This window comes from Lissotriton helveticus, chromosome 4_1 (assembly GCF_964261635.1).
Source record: "Lissotriton helveticus chromosome 4_1, aLisHel1.1, whole genome shotgun sequence".
Lineage (NCBI taxonomy): Eukaryota > Metazoa > Chordata > Amphibia > Caudata > Salamandridae > Lissotriton > Lissotriton helveticus.
The window spans coordinates 397,594,251-397,618,270 of NC_136063.1; the positions used below are offsets into that span (position 1 = coordinate 397,594,251).

Here is a 24,020-nt window from a genome sequence, read left to right on the forward strand (position 1 = left end):
AGCATTAGATCGCCGCCTAGTGTTGGGTCCGGATGATCGCACATTGTTGTCCTGGAAGAGTCTTCGAAGTATCCTGAGATAGGTGGCTCCTCCCCTGGACTACAGTGCGCATGGGCATCGGCTCCATCCTCAGATTGTTTTTCGCCATTGTGGCAGAAGATGGAGTGAAAAGTGTAAAGGATGTCCATGCTAATGATTGAATACAATAGTATATCTGCAGCTGCGACAGGCACCGGGGAGGAGGGTGGGCGATATGAATGTTAGCAGCCCTACATGCCAAGAACAGATGCATACTGGTAAGTAGCATATTCAGTTCGAGGCATGTGGGCTGCTAAATTCATATCTTAGCATAGAATACATAGCAGTCCCTCCATCAGCGGCGGTTGCCCGTGCCAGCTGCAGAAACTTGAAAAAGTGTCTTGAGAACAGCCTGTCCTACAGCAGCTTGCTGCTTGGAATGTACATCAACACAGTAGTGTTTTGTAAAGGTATGTGGTGTAATCCACGTGGCTGCTCTGCAAATATCCTCTAAAGGAATGTTTCCTAGGAAAGCCATGGATGCCCCCAATTTGCGTGTGGAGTGCGCCCTTGGGGGTATCGTTAAAGTGCGCTTGGCCTTTTGATAACATATTTGGATGCACTTAACAATCCACCTGGCTATTCCTGCTTTGGAAATAGGGTTGCCTTTGTGTTGTGGTGAGAAGGCAACAAAAAGTTGTTTTGTTTTCCTAAAGTGTTGTGTTCTGTCAATGTAGTACATCAACGCCCTCCGTACGTCTAACGTATGGAGCATTCTTTCCGCCACCGTTTGTGGGTTTTGGAAGAATGCCGGTAAGTCAATAGTTTGGTTGAGATGAAACTGTGACACCACCTTCGGAAGGAATTTGGGGTTAGTACGTAGTACTACCCTATTTGGATGAATCTGAATGAATGGCTCTTGGATTGTGAGCGCTTGCATTTCACTAACACGCCTCAGTGACGTAATAGCAATTAGGAAAGCCACTTTCCACGTTAGGAACTGGAGTTCACACGAGTGCAGTGGTTCAAATGGTGGTCCCATCAGTCTGGTGTGGACCACATTGAGGTTCCACACCGGAGCCGGCGGTGTTCTTGGGGGAATGACTCGTTTCAGACCTTCAAGGAAAGCTTTGATGGCCGGCACTCTGAAGACAGAGAGGTGCTGCCTATTCTGAAGATATGCTGCGATGGCGGATAGATGTATCCGAATGGAAGTGTACGCTAGATTGCACTTGTACAGATGTAGCAGATAACAAATGATGTTAGGGATAGATGCATCTAGCGGGGTGATGTCATTAGCCGTACAGTAAATGACAAAACGCTTCCATTTTGCAGCATAGCATGCTCTGGTAGTTGGCTTCCTTGCCTCCTTGATGATGTTCATGCATTCTGGAGGTAAGTTAAGGTATCCGAACTCTAGGACTTCAGGAGCCAGATCGCCAGGTTGAGCTGTTGCGGATCTGGATGCTGAATTTCTCCATGGTTCTGCGTCAAAAGTCTGGGCGTGAGGTGCAGTCTTTGATGCGGCACCACTGAGAGTACGAGGAACGTGGTGTACCATGCTTGGCGCGCCCACGTTGGAGCAACTAGGATGAGAGTCATCGCATGCTGCCTTAGCTTTCTTGCCACCAGCGGTATCAGAGGGGCTGGCGGAAAAGCGTACGCAAATTTGCCTGACCAGGTCATCCATATCGCATTCCCCTGCGACTGTGGGTGAGGGAACCTGGCGGCAAAGTGTTGGCATTTTGCGTTTTCTTTTGTTGCAAACAGGTCTATCTCCGGATGACCCCACTGCTGGAAGTACGGGTGGAGTACAGATGGGTGTAACTCCCACTCGTGCATTTGATGGCTTTGTCTGCTGAGCAGATCCGCCATTAGATTGTCCTTGCCCGGGAGGTGTTCTGCCATGAGGAAGATGTTCCTCTGAATGGCCCACTTCCACATGCCCTGAGCCAGATGAGACAGCTGTGGCGAGTGGGTGCCCCCCTGCTTTTGAATGTAGTACATCGCGGTTATGTTGTCCGTCCGGACCAACACTACCTTGTTGCACAGATGTACAATGAAGGACTTGAGTGCCATGAAGATTGCCATCAGTTCCAGATAGTTGATGTGCATCTTCTGTTGATGCGTCGTCCATAGTCCCTGCACAGTGTAATTGAGCAGATGAGCTCCCCATCCCTGGAGAGATGCGTCCGTTGTCAGGGTAATCTGTGGCACTGGCTCCTGGAACAGTCGGCCCTTGCAAAGGTTGTGTGGAGTCCACCAATGCAGAGAGTCGTATGCCCGACTGGTAACCAACACTAGGTCTGTTAATTGTCCCTGAGCCTGTGTCCACTGATTTGCTAAGCACTCCTGGAGCGGGCGCATATGTAGCCGTGCGTGAGGGACTATGAAGATGCAGGAGGCCATCATGCCTATCAACTGCATGAACACTCTCGCTGGAAGTGAGTGTTGTGATCTGAACTTCTGGATCAGAGACTGCATGCTGTCTATCCTGACTTGGTTTGGTTGAGCCACGGCTGTCAGGGTATTGATCGTCGCGCCTAGAAACTGCCGGACATGCGCCGGTTGAAGGTGCGACTTTGGGTAGTTCAACGAGAAACCTAGATCGTGAAGGAGGTGAATGGTAGTCGACATGTCCGCGGCACACTGTTGTTCTGACTTGGCTTGAACGAGCCAGTCGTCCAGGTAGGGGTAGACATGGATGCCCTGCCTCCTGAGGTGCGCCGCTACTGTCGCCAGACACTTTGTAAACACCCTTGGGGCTGTGGTGACTCCGAAGGGTAGGACTTTGAACTGATAATGTTTGCCTTGGATAGTGAACCTGAGGTATTTTCTGTGGGACGGGTGTAGTGGTATGTGGAAATAAGCATCCTTGAGGTCTAAGGTTGCTAAGAAGTCCCCCTGGTTTAATAAGGGAAGAATCTGTTGCAGTGTGAGCATATGGAAATGTTCTGACAGTATATACAGGTTTAGGGGACGTAGATCCAGAATGGGTCTGAGAGATCCGTCCTTCTTTGGGATAAGGAAGTACAGGGAATACACCCCTGTGCCTTCCTCCTCCACTGGCATGAGCTCGATTGCACCTTTTTGCAGCATCACCACTACCTCCTGCTGCAATAAGTGCAAGTGCTCTGCGGACATAGGCCTTTGCCTTGGCGGGATGTTAGGTGGAGTGGATTTCAACTCTAGGCAATAACCATACTGGACTAGTTGACGCACCCACCTGTCTGTGGTGATGTTTCTCCAGACGGGCAGGAACTGCTGCAGTCTCCCCCCGACAGGTGTTAAGTGGTCGGGGGGCAGTGACAGAGAGTCACTGTTTGCTTGGGGTAGAGGAGCGGGAGCTGTTGTTTCCTCTGCCGCGACCTCTGTTGCTGTTATTTCTGTAACCTCCCTTGTTCTGTTTTGTGAACGAGGATTGTGCTCCACCTTTTGAGAATTGAGATTGTTGACCCATTTGTCCTCTGGTGACTCCACGTGCACCTGAGCGACGAAAATTGTTGCCACGAAACTGTTGTGACTGTAGGGCCCCCATGGACTTAGCAGTTTCTGTGTCCTTTTTTATCTTTTCGAGGGTGGTGTCAACATCTGGACCAAACAGTCGATCAGGATTGACTGGCTGATTAAGGATGGTTGTCTGAATATCAGGTTTAAACCCAGATATGCGGAGCCAAGCCTGTCGTCTTAGCATGACGCTAGTGTTGATCGCCCTAGCTGCTGTGTCTGCGGCGTCAAGTGCACACTTGATGGCTGCGTTGGAGATCAATTTTCCTTCCTCTATAAGCAGTTTTGTGCCCTCTTGAAACTTTGGAGGCAGGTGTTGTACAATCTGTTCTAGGGTGTCATAATGCGCCCTATCGTAACGTGCTAAGAGTGCTTGTGTATTAGAAATACGCCAAAAGTTGGCAGCCTGTGCAGCTACTCTTTTGCCCCCTGCCTCTAGCACTTTGGACTCCTTATCCGGGGGAGGAGCTTCACCCGTTGTTTGGGAGTTGGCCCGTTTGCGGGCATTGGTGACCACCAGGGAGTCCAGCGGCAACTGTCCCCGAATGTATGCAGGGTCTGCAGGTGCTGGTCTGTACTGTTTTTCAATACGTGGATTGACCACTCTCGCCCTAGTGGGTTCCTTAAAGATGTCCGCAGCATGTTTGAGGACTCCCTTGAGCATAGGCAGTGTCTTTACAGTCCTCTCAGAGACTGAAAACGTGTCAAAGAGAAAGTCTTCTTCAACCGGGTCAGCATGCATGTCCACATCATGATTAGCAGCTGCCCTCTCAATTAGTGCATGAAAACCTGCAGAATCCTCTGTTGGGGATGCACGTGCACTGAATGGTTGTGGATCTTGCCCCACACTCTGGGTGCCTTGGTCACCAATGTCATCATATGCATCTGGATGTGCATCTGGTTCATTGATGGGGAAGGTGTATTGGTCCTGTTCATCATATCCCTCACCCTCAGATTGGTCTGGTGAGGGAATAGGGCTTCTTCTAGGAGGAGGCTGGATAGGCTCTATCAGGTTAGAAGCGTCCAGAGGCACCCTTTTCTTCTTTAGTGGGATGACATAGGAGTCCAGAGGCTCCGAAGTGATCCTCCTCTTGTATAGGGTTAATTTGCCTGTGTTGGCGTCGATGAAGTGCTCCGAATCGTCCTCTGATTCGAGTTCTCGACCTGAAGGTGCACCTGCCGTAGAAGAATCCAACTTCTTTGGCGTCGATTTCGTGGAAAAAGCCTTCGGAGCCTCTTTCGGCGGCAGAAGGAAGAGAAGCTTACTCTTAGGCTTTGCCGGAGCGTCCGTCGGCGTCTGAGGCGACGGCAACGGAGCCGACATAGCAGCGGCCTTGTCCCTGATTCTCTGTAGCGAAGCGGCGATGGGGGACGCTTCACTCACAGTGTCTTTTGGCGCTGACGAGGGTGTCTTGACCTTCCCCTCGGATCCGACGTCATGGTGGCCTTTCTTACGTTTGGACGCCGATGCAGTTGTCGCCGACCCAGAGTCCTTGGATCGATGCGCAGATGTGCCAGCTGTCGATCCGTGCGCCTTCGTCGGTTCCGCGTCCACTACGCGACCGACCAACGGAGTCCCAGGCGTAACCGGAGCCGTGCCGCTGGCCTTGGCGTGCTTAGACGGTGTCGCCGCGGTCGATCCGTGCCGACCACCTTTTGTAGAGGATCCCTCCTCTTGCGCCGATTTTGACCCTTTGGAATCGACCGGCTTCTTCGACTTCTGCAGACCGGAGGTCGACGGAGCCGATGCGGCGGCGGGTGCAGTAGTTTTCTGTGTGCCGGCCGCCATTTTAGGGACGCTCGAGTCCATAAGTTTCGGTTTCGTTTTCGGGTCGGCCATTTTAGGTGTAGTCGACACTGTAGGTTTCGGTTTCGGTTTCGATGTGGCCTGCTCAGCAAGTATGTCCGTGGCCGGGCCTGATGGCGGGGCCGTGGCTTGCGGCACGGGGTCTTGGGTAAGGCCGACTGGCGATCCCGTGACCCGATCGTGATCTTCGAAACCTTCGGGGCATAGCTCGTCCCCTGAGCTATCTTCCGCGGCCCCATACATTTCTTCGACGTCCCCTACCTCGTCGACGTATTCAAGGCCTTGACCCGCGACTCCGTCGTCGTCCGCCGGATCCGCCTCGACCTCCGTTTCGGGTGGGGATATCTGGAGATGATGACCCTGTTCATCTTCTTCTTGGTCGCCGAAGATGTTTTCTGGATCCGGGGCCGCTTGTCTGGCCTCCAGGCGCACCGCGCGCCGGAGCTTAAGAGTTTTCTTTGACCGGAACTGAGCGCAAGCCTTGCACTTGCCGTCGTCATGGTCCGGTGAAAGGCATTTGTTACAGACCGGGTGCAGGTCTATATGTGGGTACTTAGACCCACAGAGCGGACAGTACTTAAACGGACTCCGCTCCATGCTTGAAAGTAGCGGTCGTGTCGCGATGAGAAGGCCTCGACGTCCGAAGAGTGAAAAACTCCGCTGAATCCGACTCCAAGAGTTGGAAGACCTCGAGACCGTGCGCAAACAATACCGACGCTATAAAATATAAGACCTTTTGGTCTTAAAAAGTACGTTTTACTCGGTTCCGACAGAGAGAAGTCGAGACCGCATCCGAACCCAATGGCGGAAAAAAACAATCTGAGGATGGAGCCGATGCCCATGCGCACTGTAGTCCAGGGGAGGAGCCACCTATCTCAGGATACTTCGAAGACTCTTCCAGGACAACAATGTGCGATCATCCGGACCCAACACTAGGCGGCGATCTAATGCTAAGATATGAATTTAGCAGCCCACATGCCTCGAACCAGCAGGCTCCAAAACAACATAAAGAGACTCTCGAACCGACACCGCCCGGTCCGAAAAAAGTTGTGAAGCCAGCAACAGTCATTCAACCAACAAAACCTGTTGAAAAACAACCGAAAGCAATACAACCACCTAAAACAGTTGAGGTACCAAAAACCATCGACCCAAAGAAACGAAAACAAAAGGTTGTAACACCAAAACCAAGGACTGTTGAAGAAGAGCTTCTTCACCCAGATCCCTCCACAGAGAACCAGTCAAAAATCTACATTGATCCAATAACTGATAAAGTGACTGTGTATACTAAAAAGAAAAGGTCTCTACCAACAGAAGACATTTCCAAAACCCCCTTAAAGAAGAAGAGACTGTGCTACCTCTCCTATCCTCTTTGAACCTATCACTCCTGCTATGCCTACTACTCCTTATACCCCAACCTCACCAACACGCTCTGACTACAACCCTGATGAAGATCAGGACGCAGATGTAGGTTTTGGGTATCCACAAAACCCAAATACAGACCCAGACACACAGCCATGGGGTACAGGAGGGGAACCAGACAATGAAGGGATTCTGCCCATTATAGACCCTGCAGTATACCCTACTAAGCCATCACCCACAGAGGATACAGTTGCATTTAATTCTCTGTTAGATAGAGCAGCAACCTACCACAATGTAGATATGCACTCTGATGCTATTGAGGAAGATTTCCTCTTTGATACACTCACAACATCTGAAAGACACGTTAAAACACCCCCAATGCTAAAAGGGGTGTTAAAACACGCAGGTGACATTTTTAAGGACACTGCTAGGGCCCGGGTCATAAACCCAAGAATTGAGAAAAAATACAGAGCTGCACCTATAGATCCTACATACATCAAAGGACAGCTACCCCTAGATTCCTTAGTGGTATCAAACGCACGTAAGCGTGCAAACTCACAGACTACTGGTGAAGCTGCACCTCCAGACAAGGAATCTAAGATATTTGAGGCATCAGGCAAAAGAGTGGCGGCTCAGGCAGCAAACTCCTGGAGAATAGCCAATACACAGGCCCTGCTAGCCAGATATGATAGGGCGCACTACGACAGTTTGGAAGAAATTCTACAACACTTACCTGATCCCTACAAACAGCAGGCAGATGAACTTATACAACAGGGAAAGCTCATCACCAATGCATACATTAAGTGTGCACTAGACGCGGCAGACACCGCTGCCAGATCCATCAATACCAGCGTGCTAATAAGGCGACACACATGGCTTCGCATATCAGGCTTTAAGAATGAAGTCCAATCTACAATTCTTAATCAGCCAATAAACCCAGACTTTTTATTTTGTTCAGCAGTTGATTCAATTCTGGACAAAATGAAAAAGGATGCAGAAACGGCAGAATCTATGGGAGCTCTTCAGTCCCAACAACACCGGGGCTCCTTTCCTTGCTCCAATTATAGAGGAGGAGCGCGAGGAACATCACAGCAATCCTCCAACTACAAAACTAACACACAATCCACATATAACAAGAACACCAGTAGGGGTGGTTATAGAGGAAACAATACCAAAGGCAGAGGTCGTGGAGGCAATGCAAATAGATCCTCCACCAACACAAAGCAGTGACTTCCTGACACTCCCCCCAGACCACATAACACCAGTCGGGGGAAGAATACAACAATTTCAACAAGTCTGGTTAAATATCACCACAGACAAGTGGGTCAGGCAAATTATCCAACATGGCTATTGCTTAGAGCTCACCTCAACTCCACCCAACATACTACCCGTGCACCGTCCCATGTCACAGGAACACATAACGTTACTTCAGCAAGAGGTCATCAGTATGCTGCAAAAGGGGGCCATAGAACCAGTCCCACTGCAACATCAGGGAACAGGAGTATACTCCCTATACTTCCTAATTCCAAAGGAAGACGGGTCTCTCTGACCAATATTGGACCTCAGGCCCCTCAACCTCTACATTCTGTCAGAGCATTTTCACATGCTCACGCTCCTGCAAGTCTTACCATTGCTTCAACAGGGAGACTTCCTAGCAACTTTAGACCTCAAAGATGCATACTTTCATATACCAATACACCCTGCTCACAGAAAGTATTTAAGGTTCACCATTCAAGGGCAACACTATCAATTCAAAGTCCTGCCATTTGGGGTGACAACAGCTCCAAGAGTGTTCACCAAGTGTCTAGCTACAGTGGCGGCACATCTCAGAAGGCAACACATACACGTGTACCCTTATCTGGACGACTGGCTAATACATGCGCCAACAGCCCAGCAATGTGCCAACAACATGTCAAAGACCATACACCTACTGCACAGTTTAGGATTCTCACTAAACTACCCTAAGTCACACCTACAACCCTCCCACGTCCAACAGTACCTGGGAGCAACAATAGATACACTGTCAGCAAAAGCATATCCCAACACAGCACGGGTCCAGGGAATGCAGACGCTAATACAAAAGTTCAGACCCCAACACTCACTACCAGCTCGAGTGTTTATGCAGCTAATAGGCATGATGGCCTTGTGCATATTCATAGTCCCTCACACCAGACTACATATGCGTCCACTTCAAGAATGCCTAGCATTCAGTGGAACCAGGCTCATGGGCAACTAAAAGACCTAGTGTTGGTGACCAGTCGTGCATACAACTCTCTGCATTGGTGGAATCCACAAAACCTTTGCAAAGGTCGACTGTTCCAAGAGCCTATCCCACAAATAGTGTTAACAGCGGACGCATCCCTACTAGGATGGGGAGCCCATGTCCTACACTACACAGTGCAGGGACTCTGGACTGTACAGCAAAAGAAGATGCATATCAATCTCCTAGAATTGATGGCTATCTTTCTATCCCTAAAAGCTTTTGCGAAACACTTACGCAACAAAGCTGTGTTGATCCGGACGGACAACATGACAGCTATGTATTACAATCAGAAACAGGGAGGAACACACTCACCACAGCTATCGCACCTAGCTCAAGCAATGTGGAAATGGGCCATTCAGAGGAACATCTTTCTCATGGCAGAACACCTCCCAGGCAAGGACTACCAAGTGGCAGACCTCTTAAGCAGGCACAGCCAACAGATGCACGAATGGGAAATTTACCCCAAAGTGCTCCAACCATTCTTCCGGAAGTGGGGACACCCGGAAATAGATCTGTTTGCCACAAGCGAAAACGCAAAATGCCAGTACTTTGCCGCCAGGTTCCCACATACGCAGTCGCAAGGCAATGCGATATGGATGAACTGGTCCGGCAAATTTGCGTACGATTTTCCCCCAGCTCCACTAATACCGCTGGTGGCACGCAAAATACGCCAACACTCGCTGACGCTAATCCTAGTTGCTCCCACGTGGGCGAGACAACCATGGTACACGACGTTCCTAGAACTGTCAGTGGTGCCTCATCAAAGACTACGACTAACACCCAGTCTTCTAACGCAGAACCATGGCGAAATCCAACACCCAGATCCCCAACAGCTGAACCTAGCGATCTGGCTCCTGAAATCCTAGAATTTGGATATCTCAACTTGCCACCAGACTGCATGAATATTATCAAAGAGGCAAGGAGACCCACTACCAGAGCATGCTATGCAGCAAAGTGGAAACGTTTCGTCATTTATTGTAATAACAATGACATTAACCCGCTTGATGCTTCCACTCAAAACATCATTTGCTATCTATTGCACCTCCAACGGTGCAATTTAGCTTTCTCATCCATCAGAATACACCTAGCTGCGTTAGCAGCATATTTGCAAAACAGGCAACACCTTTCACTATTCAGGGTGCCAGCAATTAAAGCGTTTATGGAAGGACTTAAACGCGTAATTCCTCCAAGACACCCACCATCACCAGTCTGGAATCTAAACGTTGTTTTAACCAAACTAATGGGACCACCCTTTGAGCCACTGCACTCATGCGAACTATAATTTCTTACTTGAAAAGTGGCTTTCCTTATTGCCATTACTTCACTTCGAAGAGTTAGTGAGCTGCAAGCCCTAACTATTCAAGAGCCATTCATTCAAGTACATGCAAATAGGGTAGTTCTTTGAACAAACCCTAAGTTTATGCCAAAGGTGATATCCCATTTTCATTTAAATCAAACTATTGAACTGCCAGTGTTCTTTCAGAACCCACAAACAGTAGCTGAAAGGGCTTTGCATACCCTTGATGTCAAAAGAGCTCTGCTATATTACATAGACAGAACTAAAACATTTCGCAAGACAAAACAATTGTTTGTTGCCTTCTCACTACAACACAAGGGTAACCCTATTTCAAAATCAGGCATAGCCAGATAGTGCATACAAATATGTTATATAAAGGCAAAACGCACCTTAACAGTCCCCCCTAGAGCGCATTCCACACGTAAGCTAGGGGCATCCATGGCTTTCCTAGGAAATATTCCTTTACACGAAATTTGCAGAGCAGCCACATGGTCAACCACACATACATTTACAAAACACTATTGTGTAGATGTACATTCAAAACAGCAAGCTGCTGTAGGACAGGCTGTTCTCAAAACTCTTTTCCAGACTGCTGCAGCTAACACAGGTAGCCACCACTAAGGGAGATACTGCTATACATTCTATGCACAGATATGAATTCAGCAGCCCACATGCCTCGAACGGAATATGCTACTTACCAGTATGCATCTGTTCTTGGCATGTAGGGGTGCTGATATTCATATCGCCCACCCGCCTCCCCGGTGCCTGTCGCAGCTGCAGCATTCACTCTTTGCATGGACATCTCTTACTGTACTATACTCCATCTCTGCCACAATGGCGAAAAACAATCTGGGGATGGAGAGGATGCCCATGCGCACTGTAGTCCAAGGGAGGAGCCAACTATTTTGTGATACTTCGAAGACTCTTCCAGGACAACAATGTGCAATCATCCGGACCCAACACTAGGCGGCGATCTATGCACAGATATGAATATCAGCAGCCCTACATGCCAAGAACAGATGCATACTGGTAAGTAGCATATTCCATCTCTCTTTTCCCTCTCAGCTCCTTTTTGGTATGAATGAAATTAGTGACCAATCAGAACCGCACATCTTTCTAGCACTCGATGCAGAAAAGGTGTTTGATGCAGTACTCTGGCCCTTTCTTGAACGTAACGTAGTCAAGTTGGGGTTTGGTCCCTGCTATAGTATGTGGGTCAAACTCTTATACCAGGACCATGCTGTTGCGGTCTGAGAACAAGGTTCAAAACGAGCCGAAACGCATCAGGACAAAGATTTTAAGCAAGCTGCTGCATTGTTACATAATGAATAAAGCACCTTATACCATTGAAGTCAGTGTGCGGCATTCTTCTTTTTGTTTGGGGAAAGAAGGTTGTTTGGATATAATCAGGGTGCTCCGAACGCAGAGGCCACCCTGCTAAGGTCGAGGCTCTCTAGCGGAGAGTAGGTGAAAAATATATATATATATATTTATATATTGTATATCATTAAAACATTTAGTATTAACAAATTACATTTATGGAGTTATGAAGTTAAAAATAGTTACATTTCAAGGTTTTAAATCTCAACTCAATATGTAGAGAAATAGTAAATAGGATTTTTTTCTATTTAAATACTAATTTATTTTAAGGTTCAAAATATATGGTTTTAAGTGCGTATGGGGTAGTAAGGGTTTTTGTCTGGTTCAGGGATGGGTAGTGCATGGTATAGTAAGGGTTTTAGTGTTCAGAAATAGATAGTGTATAAGGGTTGTAAGGGGCTTAAGGGTTCAGGGAGTGTTAGTTTAAAATATTAAATTGTAATTAAGTTAAAAGTAATAGTTTACTTTTAAAATAATGCAATTGTTTTAATCGATTAATAATTTAAATTACATTCATGTTTAAATTACATTGGAATAAAAAATTTAAAAAACATGCATATATATATATATGTATATATATATATATGTGTGTGTGTGTTGTGTGTGGTACAAGTAATGCTTACAGCCCAACCTGCGAATTAAAAGCACTCTATAGGTACTCCCGATATTTTACTGCAATTTAAAGGCTCTTAATGCAAAAACCTGCAAAGTAGCAACTGATATTCAGCACATTGCACCACAACGTCCGCCAATAAAAACAGAAGGATGGGCTGTATTTTTTTCGTGAAGAATGTGCAGGAGGGGTAACAGACGCAACCTTAGTCTCTATTGAAACTAAAGGGACTATTTTAACTCCTGAGGTTTTCCTTTACCTACATGTTTTGGGACAGGGACCAGCGTCCGTGGGACATAGAGAGGACTGTCATAGGAAGGGATTGCCACCAGTTGAGAGTCCGTTTTATGTGTTAAACTTTAGGTAGTGTTGCCACAACCATTCTCTGACATCAGAAAGACAAAGCTGAACTGAGAGATTATCTTCACGATGACTGCTTGCTCAGAACAGCAATTGAGTGTATAGTTGGAGTCCATATGAGCGGACAAAAGCAGAAAGAGAAATGACCTACAAATTAAGCAAGATGTAGAAAGGTCAGAGCCATGAGTGATGCCACAAGAAACTGTGCTGGCTGAGGATAGAAAGGAATTAAATGCTTTTGTTAATGTTCTTTACGAGAGGAAGGAACTAAACTAGGTAGCTCCTGTCCCTCCACTGTTGACGCCGAGATGTTCAAAGGACAGAACAAGAGTTGCGAGCAACAAAGTCAAATGCTGCTGACATGTTATAGGATCAGGGCATATAACCAAAAAGTGCGGTAAATGCAGGAGCAAAACTGATAGCAAAGATTTTGTTTTCAGTTTTTTCACTTCGTCATGCTATGGTGATGAGCTATCAACATTTTCTTGGTTAATTTACTGAGGTGAACTTAGTAAATTTGAATTCTCATGTAGTTTAATATAGGCTCACTAAAATAACTGCCTAATTGAGATTGGTTCGTAACCACGAATGTAATTTCATTGTTTTGAAAATAGCCTCACTGGTCCTTGATTTGCATATCCTCAGAGGCTTCTTCCCTTGTTTTTAAATACCTAAGGGTTTTCCTTCTGTATTGATCCAGAGTTGTGCGCAGCCTGCCCACTCCTCTTCTACTTCTCGTTCTCAGTAGGAATTGGGTCGAAAGCGGCAGAGGAAAGCAATTGAGCAATTGAGGTATTGACCATCAACACTACTCCCTTGGCGTAAGTGTGACTACAGGGAAGCTTCTCCTCCCTCTAAGCCGATGGGGCTTGATATAAAATATATATATTTTTCAAATGTCTGTCCATCAATGATGAATAGAGTGATGGACCGATTGACAAACAATCATCTTGGTACCGCAACACAGACATTATTTATTAGTCTGCTTTGAAATCATGCGGGTGAAAACAGGGATGATGAATTTGCCGATACACGGCTTTAAATGTGGTGTGACATTTGTTAAAAGCAATGTTTAATTGTTTGATGTATTTACACATTTCAATATGGCGCGCAAAGGGCGCCTGTGCTTGGTCCGTCGTTTGTGTCCATGATTCATGGGTAAACATAGATAAGGACTCAGTTGTTGTTCGCTTTGTAAGAAATACTGACGAAGGGAGTGCTATCTCCAGAAACGCGTCTAGCGAAAATAAAACCAACCCCTGCTTAAAGCAACTGTCACGCTTGGGAGTGCTTATTTGTTCTGAATAACCCGGCTGGGAATCTTTTGGGACAATCTGGAGCTTCTGTATTCTACCGCGGACACCAACGCGGTTTAAAGCACCCGCTGAGATGAGTGACTCGTTTTCCTTGGTGTGAAACGGAGCGTGCATAGTAACTTTGACGAGTGCACCGCCGCTGCTAAACGGAGTTCAACCGGCAAAAGGAAGTGAATTCATCCCCGCCTACTCCGGATTGAAAGACTGAGATCTCACGTTATACTGGGCAGCGCGGAAAACGGTAAGCCTGCGTTTTTTATTACGTGACCTCAATTTAGCAGACTATTGTTAGCGGCTCAGCGTTAGCGGGCAGTTGCTTGGAGAAGCAGGGGGAACAGTTGAATTTCGGGGCAAGAGACCCCTTTCCAACCACTGAACGATGTTTAATATGTCTGAACGACGGGACGCTGCTGTGGACATCTTCAAAAACAAACACCCGGATGTGTCCAAGCCTCCCACGACTAAAACCATTGTAACAACTACCAATCCATTAATTGCTCAGTTCCATAAACTGGAAAAATTATATGAACGCGAACTACGCAAGTGGTGGGAGGGCACCTCGTTGCAGGGCTATATCGAGGTACAGAGGGTGCCTCGAGGATTGAGAATATTTACAGTCCCTGCCTACGAGAATCCTCACCCCCTACTACTAGAAGCCTGGGCCATACATATAGCCAACTCCTGCAAAGGTATGTTGGAAATTTTGGTCCAATTTGCGTGGAGTGATCACGACAAAACCATTAAAGAAATTGAGCAACTGGAAGGTTTGATCTCACAAAACACTGATAAAGAGGAACAAGATCTCCTGAGAGCCAATATGAAGAAAAGACTTCAGAAATGTGAAACAAAAATCAAACTAAGAAAACAAGAAAAATTCGACCGTGACGAAAGGGACTACGTCATGGGAAGAGTATTAACTTTTTCAAAGAAATACGATCAACCACGGAAGGAGGTTGCGAGAAAAGATCAGATGCCTGAAAATGCAGACACAGTGAGAGTGGAAACTTCGGACTCGGATATTACGGCCAGTGAGCTGTCTGGGGATGAAACCACGGGAACAACTGCTGCTCCTGCGCCTCGAACCAAGAAAACCCCTTTTCAGCAGGAGTTCCAAGTCATCCGAGAGAGCTGGCTAAGGGATGGCAAGAACAAGCCACCAGAAGTAGGAGACAAACCCGACGAGGGGGCTGGAAGGGGAAGAGGAAGAGGCAACGACAACACCAAGAGTCAACCAACTCCGAGGGTCACCAGGAGCAAGAGAAGGGGAAAATGGTAAACCCTTCAGAGCAACTCACCATAGTAAACCTTTCGGACAGGGAGTTAACTCCATCGGAAGAGTCTGTTCTCAAGTTAGGATTGACTTTCTGCCCTAGTAAAAATATGGAGTATACACAGACACGGATCGACCTATTCAAATTCGTGCGTAAAATAAAATTGCACAAGTTTCATAAGGTAAAACCTACGGCTCTAGAAGCTAAGCATCTGAGACAGAATAAAAAGGACACAGACCTCCTAACTGTCAACGATCTTACTGCCTGTGAGGTATTAAACAATTTGAGACTGGAATGTAACATGGAAACGGAAGCAACAGAGAACACGCTTACTCAAAGACTGGCCAATGTTGATGTTGAACAAACTGCACCCAAAAGCAAATTCAAGTTGGCTTCTAAATTTGTTCCGCAAACTGCAGTAGATTCGATTGATATCTTCTCCGACATAGTCACCAGGGATCTGATGACTATGAGAACTACTCAAGATAAACGGAAAACTAGATTTAACACTACCAAGGAGCAACAACAAGCCATCAAGTCCATCATGGACGATGAGACTATAGTGTGCAAACCCTCCGACAAAGGAGGCAACATTGTTATCATGTCCAGAAGTAAATATGTGGCAGAGGCCATGCGGCAGTTACAAGATGTTTCCTGTTATGGAATAATAAAGAAAGCAGAATATTTGTCCAGCATGAACGACCTCTATGTTTTACTTAAAAAATGGCATGACAAACAGATGCTTGATGTGGATGAATATCTTTTCCTCAAAACCATCAATCCTGTGTTACCTTGTTTTTACCACCTTCCTAAGGTCCACAAGGATATCAAGGATCCTCCTGGGAGACCTATAATCTCCTCAATAGGAGGATTAACGGAGAATCTCTCGAAATTTCTAGACCACCATTTATTTAGTTCTGTATTGTCTCTGAAATCATATGTCAGGGACACCTCAGACTTCATAGAGAAGGTGGAACATTTGAACTGGCAACCAACATACACGTTGATTACCCTGGACATAACGAGTTTGTATACTTGTATAGAGCATGACCAGGGTCTCCGTGCTATTGAGTACTTTCTCAATAAGAGAGAATTGAAATTTGCGATGCATAATAAGATGCTATTAGAGCTAACAGCATTCTGTTTACGCAATAACATTTTTCTGTTTCAGAATGTCATCTACCGGCAGTTGACTGGTACGGCGATGGGTTCCTGCTTCGCCCCCAGCTACGCAAATTTATCTGTGGGCTGGTGGGAGGAGCAGGTAGCCTGGGCCCCCAGACTGTCCACCTGGATTTCAAAGGTGGTACTATGGAGCAGGTATATTGACGACCTGTTCCTGGTATGGGATGGTACCATTGAGGAAGCAAAACAATATATTGATGTACTCAATGATAATGAATTCCATCTAAAATTCACTGGTGACATCAACAGAGAAAGGGTTAATTATCTGGACCTGGAGGTGAGCATCAGGGATGGGCACATCTGTACCAATCTGTACCGGAAACCGACTGCTGGGAACAGCGTCTTACACGCGTCCAGTAGCCATCCAGGCAAATTGATTAACAACATCCCATATGGGGAACTCTTGCGGTTAAAACGCAATTGTAGCCAGGATGCATTCTTTGAGGAAGCTGCCAGCGAATGTGTGGAGAGATTTGAGACAAGAGGGTACAGTCCCCATGTTCTAAAAGAAACCCTAAAAAAAGTCAGAAATGTTCCCCGTTCAAGTCTTTTTAATAAGAAACCAGTCTCTACAATGGAGGGTAAATTTCGCATGATTACTTCCTATTCTGCGGATTCCCATAAATTGCGTGAGACATTGGCTAAACATTGGCATATCTTAAAATCTGATCCAATTATTGGACCTGACATGCCTAATGTACCATTATTAACATACAGGAAGGCAAGATCACTACGTGACCAAGTGGTCCACAGTTTTTTAAGACCTATCGAGAAACGACAAGGCACACTAAAGGAAGCCCAGGGCTTCTTCCCGTGTGGGAAGTGCAAGGCCTGCTCCGCAAGCAAGAGAACCTTGAGTTATGAAGTCCCAGGACATAGCGGAGGGAAAAGAATCAACAAGTTTATGTCTTGTCATTCTGACCATGCGGTCTATTGCCTGGTATGTCCCTGCATGCTCAAGTATGTGGGAAGTACCATCAATCCCGTTAAATTGAGGATTTTGGAACACATGCGGGCAATAGCCAATAAAGACTTCACCTATCCTGTGGCACGCCACTTCTCGATCAAACACAATAGTGATAGGAACCTACTGAGGTACTTCTGCCTGGACAGAGTAGAAGCAAATCCCAGAGGGGGGAATCGATTACTTGCCTTAAGAAGACTTGAGTCACGTTACATTATAGACTTAGAGACAAAGGCACCGAAGGGTCTGAACATGGGGGAAGAACTGGCCTCACATTTGGGTTGACAATCATATGGAAAGGAAACAGTGTAATGAATTTGAAAATATTAATTGATGTAATGAAGACTGATTCAATATGTGATGGGTTTTTTGAGATATTAGGTTGAGGTTCTGGGTGTATGATGCCGCTATCATTAACTACTGTTAATATTTGTACAGTACATTGCTTAGCACTTAGTTCCACCATAAGTGGGCAGTCCTTTTGGGCTGCCAAGGCCGATCCACGGCGAGATTTTTCAAATGTCTGTCCATCAATGATGAATAGAGTGATGGACCGATTGACAAACAATCATCTTGGTACCGCAACACAGACATTATTTATTAGTCTGCTTTGAAATCATGCGGGTGAAAACAGGGATGATGAATTTGCCGATACACGGCTTTAAATGTGGTGTGACATTTGTTAAAAGCAATGTTTAATTGTTTGATGTATTTACACATTTCAATATGGCGCGCAAAGGGCGCCTGTGCTTGGTCCGTCGTTTGTGTCCATGATTCATGGGTAAACATAGATAAGGACTCAGTTGTTGTTCGCTTTGTAAGAAATACTGACGAAGGGAGTGCTATCTCCAGAAACGCGTCTAGCGAAAATAAAACCAACCCCTGCTTAAAGCAACTGTCACGCTTGGGAGTGCTTATTTGTTCTGAATAACCCGGCTGGGAATCTTTTGGGACAATCTGGAGCTTCTGTATTCTACCGCGGACACCAACGCGGTTTAAAGCACCCGCTGAGATGAGTGACTCGTTTTCCTTGGTGTGAAACGGAGCGTGTATATATATATATATATATATATATATATATATATATATATATATATATATATATATATATATATATATATATATATATATATATATATATATATATATATATATATATATATATATATATATATATATATATATATATATATATACATATACATATACATATACATATACATATATATATATATATATACATATACATATACATATACATATACATATACATATATATATATATATATATATATATATATACACACACACACACACACCTTAGAGATGGGTAGGTAAGGAGTAGAAGGGCCCTGAAGTGAGCCAAGGTAGGGATGTTTTTTTTTTAATTCAGCTGAAACATGTTGGCAAATCAGAGATGCAGTAACCATTGGCTTTCCACTTAGAAAGAATCCTCACGAGTCAGTATTTTTTATCATGCTTTGGGGCCCGTCAAATAAAGAAATTGAGGTTATTCCCGTAATGAATTTTACTCTAAACTGTACAGAGAAGTATATAGAAGAGCTCCTGGATTCAATTGAGCCCACCAAGGTGGCAGTGATCTACCTGGGTGAGAAGAGACACCAGTGATGAGGCATGCCACCCTTTGGCAGGCGAGGTCTCATCTTTTTATCTTTAATGATCCTTGATACGGGTACGATTAGTCCCTGAGCTTTCGTATTCTGTGGTGAGTTGTGACTGGGCAGGTACCACGACAATACACTTATCTTCATGTTAACTCTGTTATTTATAATCTGTACACTCTTATTGGGGATATCCCAGGAGGGAAGTGGCGATGGTGTGCAGACGCACTTGGAAAGGGGACGTGCTGTGTATGACACACTTACGCTTGCATGACAATGGCGCACACGCTCGGTTTTGAGCAGTTTCTGGTCCTTTCAGGAGGTTGGGGGTCTCCCAAAAAGTTAATAATGGGAACGAGTCGAAGAACTAAGAGTAGCAGAGTCCCCATGAAGGCCACTTTAGCCTTTGATACCAGAGCAGCTTCTCTCTTGAACTCTCAGATCAAGATGGTTTAACACAACGTTTGACAAGCTGTCCTGGGAAGATCGCAGTGCAGAAAAGAGCTGTATTTTTTGTGAATTGCCTTATTTTTGTCTTTTAATATACATTGAGGTGTTCTTCTGTTTCTTTCTCTCCAAAGGAAAGAAGGGGTTCGTGGATTTTACAAAGGAATCCTCGCTAATGTGCTTCGAGTGACTCCAGCGTGCTGCATTACTTTTGTCATGTATGAGAAAGTGTCCCATTTCTTGCTTGCGATCAAAAAGGAAAGCAAATAGCCGACAGTGAAGGCTTGAACCGAGGATGGCAGCATAAGAGCATGGGTTACAGATCGCCGCTGCCTGGACTATTCAACAGCTGCGTCGAGGAGCTATTACGGAGGACGACATAACAGGAGAATTATTTCACGACCCAAACCTTTCAAAGTTGCCAAAAATAGTTCACATTCAGACATTGTAAAAAGAGCTACAAGTGTAAATGTAGACATTGCACATAGATTTACTTCTGGAAACTCAATGCATACACCTGTTACATTTTACACATGTTACTCCTATTGGACTACCATTTAAATTGTTTATTTTTCTTATTGTTCTGATGATTGCATATGGGGAATCACCTTGATAATTGTTTCGTCATTAATGCATGTCCTGTTTGAAACGAAAGTGCAGTGAATCCTAGGCTTTTTGTTGTAGAAAATTGTAGTAGCATGGACGTGTGATATATTTTTGATGAGTTCCTTTAATTGTTTCTTTTGATTATGTTAAGCATTCAGGCACCTACAGATAAATGACGTGACTTTCGTAAGTGCATTTGCTGCCTAATAGGTATCCTGGTTCAAAACCCCACATTTTGTTAAACTGTGACTTTGAATCGGGGTGAAAGTAAAATGTGTTTTTCTTTCTTCAAATACCAGTTGAGTTGCTTATCTTAAGATATGATATCAACTTGGATGGCCATGGTGAGCCGAGTTGCGGGTCTGTGGTAATCCATGTTCTGCACCATACTATGTAGCACTTCAGCCCTCATCTTAGGAAACCTGTATCTTGTAAATGCCCCATGTCATTAGAGTCTGTGAACGGCTTATTTACAGAACATTGCAAAGTGAATGACCTCTAGGTGCCACAGACTCTGACAGGTAGTAGAAATGCAGAACTTTAAAGATTAAAGCAGTACGTCTTGTGTTTTCGATAAAGGAAACCATACAGTACTGGTACTCAGGGAAGTGGTCGCAAGTGTTGTAGCAGCAGAAATGACCTTCTCGCCTGACCATGGGTTGCACATAATTGACCTGAATGCCCCTGGTTTAAGTGCAGAAGAGAGGGGTAAAGCCATGCGAACGCCTGCCAGATATTTCATGTTTTAAAGCAGGTATAGGTCACTTAAATGCACTTCAGTTAGTCATAGAAACACATTTTGATTTTCTACATGCAGGTGCAGCTTTGGAAGGCATGTTGTTCTGCGTTTGGCATAGTTCATTTAAGCTTTGAGTTGACCCAGAACGTACACCGAATAGATTTAATTCAAAGTACAACATGTTTATTGCTGTCGGTGGTAACATTAAGTACTCAACGTTCCAGACTCGGGTCTTCTTTAAACCAGTAGCCAAGAACTTTGAGTTAGGCTAATAGTTACTGCTCTTATGAAAGGACCACAGAATTTTTAGGGCCCTGTAGAGTTAGAGGTGGAGGGCCCTAGGCCCGCATGTTAGGCGCAGCAATGACCTGACACAGACACCAGATGAGGGTAGTGGGAATGGCCACGAGCACGTGCGCTCGGCCCCTTTTATTGCCAGCGTCATGTGACACCATGACGTCTGTGGTGGGTGGGTGTAAAGTGTAATACAGACACTTGAACACTAGAACGTGTCCATGCTAGGACACTACATCCCTCCCATTTTTTAATTGCAAAGACCCACATTCAGAAATCAACCTGTGGGGAAAATAACATGTATCAGGATGCAGTAAAGTGTTCAGCTTCCGCAGTGTCTTTCAATCCGCCGCTGCTTGGAATCACAGATGGTGTTCAACCTGTTGCGGGTAACATCAGTTCACAGTGGCACCGGTTTGTGGTGCTCGATGGAAACAGTCTGTTGATGACTCTGCGACCAAATTGTCCTCACAGTCCTTCTTTTGCTCACTTCCATGGCGACGGGTGCAGTTAGAGTTCTTGTGGTTCGCCGGGGAATGATGCACGATTTCCGGCCTTGGCCTTAGCTTTATTTGTAGTCTGTGTCCTACTTGGCAAAAGGCAGATCCGTTGCAAGGCATCCCTCTCACTAGGATGACCCCTCTCGTCGGTGTTCCCCTGCCACGGGATATCCTTGAGGTCCTCTTCTCGGATTCGCGCTGGGCTGGATGTGTCCACATCAGTTGTTCCTGCGCCGCCGTCAGTGGGGGTATGGAAGAGACGATGTGTCTCACCTCAGATTCCGCAGCCTCGTCCCAAGGTAGCTGTTGGTTTCTGTCTTTGCTTGCGATGTCTTCGCCCTCCCCGGACCTTTCGGATGGGCGTCGGAGGACCGTCTCTCGTCGCGGGGACTGCGTCCCGGAGGCCTCTGCCCCTGGGTCACCACGGCTGGCATGTGTCCAGTGTCCGTGTGACCCCAAAGGTGGATGTCACTAACGGTCTCGCTTGCTCCTCTCCGCAGATCCTGGGTGTGCGGAAACATCGTCTGTCAGCTGGTCTTCTTTGCCACTGGTGTTCTTCCGGCCTCGTGTTCCTCTCACCGTTGTCCTGGCACTTGTCACCTTACTTCTCTTCGGGAGTGAGCGGTCTTCGTCTTCCTGCACTCCTCTCTGTCTTTCCTTAGTTGTTTCCCTGTGAGGACGTTGCTTCGCACTGACTTCTCCTTCTACTCTTAATTGTGGCAACAGGCCACATGGATATGCTTCCTTCCTTTTCACGGTGGCAAACGTGCCACTCAGATCTCTCCTTTTCTTCCTTCCTTTTCACGGTGGCAAACGTGCCACTCAGATCTCTCCTTTTCTTCCTTCCTTTCCACGGTGGCAAACGTGCCACTCAGATCTCTCCTTTTCTTCCTTCCTTTTCGCAGTGGCAAACGTGCCACTCAGATCTCTCCTTTTCTTCCTTCCTTTTCACGGTGGCAAACGTGCCACTCAGATCTCTCCTTTTCTTCCTTCCTTTTCACGGTGGCAAACGTGCCACTCAGATCTCTCTTCTTTCTGCATCGCGACATCACTTGGACCAATCTTGTGTCTTCTCTTCTGACCTGGGTCCTCCATGCAGTGCGCGCACTCTGCATGTGCACCCCTGGTCTTGTCCTCGTCGGGGACACTTTCTCCTTTTTCCTCAGCAGCCAGAGTTGGTGTCGCGAACCTTCTTTTCTTGATGCTTTCTTTTCTTGATGGTTGTTGGTGACGTTCGGGGGTCCATGTTTGTAGACCTGTTCATGGTTGAACGTCCTGGACCGGTTGGTGGTCCACTTCTGCCGATGCCTGGCAGGTTGCTTTCGGTCGTCCTGTCGGACTTTGCGCTACAGCAGTTCCTGGGGGACCCGTTGTGGGTCAGCACTTGATGGGCGATCATTCTGGGGATCGGCTCCTGGGAGGCGCCATGGATCTGTCGCGGGTCGGCACTTGATGGGCGATCGTTCGCGAAGATTGTTCTGCGCGATGGCGCTGCATGCATTCTTCTTTCTGCTTGCGGTGGCTGTGCGTCGCCACGTGGCGCGTTGTTTGCGCACTTACTGTTCAGGGTTCTGGGACGCCTGTGGCGTGACGTTGGGTACTTGCTGCTTTGGCTGTCGTCGGGTACTTGATGCTTTGGACTGTTGGCGGGAGTAGTTGATGATTCGGTGAGCGCCTGTGGCCACAAGGCGTCGCTGCTCTCTCCGTCCTTTGGTCGCGGCAGTCGTTTCCCTGGACGTTCTTTTAGTGCTTGGCAGTCGTTTCCTCCAGACGTCAGTGCTTGGATGCTTTGTGAGGCATTGGTGCCTTTTCCCACGTCGCGTTAGAAGTGGCAGCCGCCGACTCCTTGCTGGTGTGTGTGGGTGTCACTTGCGCTGTTGCGCAGTTACTTGCTGCGTGAGGTTGGATGCTTTCTTGCTGCGGGAGTTTAGACGCTTTCGCTGTCACTTGCGCTGTGGAGAACTTGCTTGCTGCGTGAGTTTTTTTCTTGCGTTGTGCAATGCTTGTTGTAGTCCTTGTGGAGGTAGGTGCACTTTTGCAGTTGGCCACTGGGTGGCAGTGTTGCAGGAATTGTTAGCAGTCTGTCTTGTCTTCCCCTGATGTGCACTCTATTGTCCCAGTGCACAGGGGGCTGGAGCTGCTGCTGCTGGGAGCTGGTGAGTCTCTTGGGTTTGCATCTCTGTGTTTGCTCACAGGGTGGGGGCACATAGGAGTGCCTGCATGCAGGTAAGGCACTGTTAGTTTGGACCATGTGGTCAAATGCTCACACGCTTGCTGTGTGTGTCGGCATTCGTGGTGCCTGGTTCTGCGTGGCACAGTTTACGGTTGGCGGCGCTGGCCGCTCACAGGCACTTCGTTTGTTTTTTTTTTTTTTTTCTATGGAGCCCACGAGGTGGAGGCTCATCAGATCGGCGGCGGCGCTGGCCGCGTGTGTGCGTTTCCTTCTTTCCCCTCCCCGCCCGCTGCAGCCTC

At 46.6% G+C, this 24,020-nt stretch overlaps 1 protein-coding gene across 1 annotated transcript in view; it reads left to right on the forward strand.

Annotated features, from left to right (window-relative positions):
- Positions 1-20,359, forward strand: part of SLC25A32 (solute carrier family 25 member 32) — a 173,000-nt gene extending 152,641 nt beyond the window's left edge. Inside the window, exon 7 of the mRNA XM_078686901.1 lies at positions 19,544-20,359. Within this exon, the coding sequence (XP_078543027.1) occupies positions 19,544-19,679 (136 nt within the window). The 3' untranslated portion in view covers positions 19,680-20,359. The remainder of the gene's footprint in view (positions 1-19,543) is intronic.
- The last annotated feature ends 3,661 nt before the right edge of the window (positions 20,360-24,020 follow it).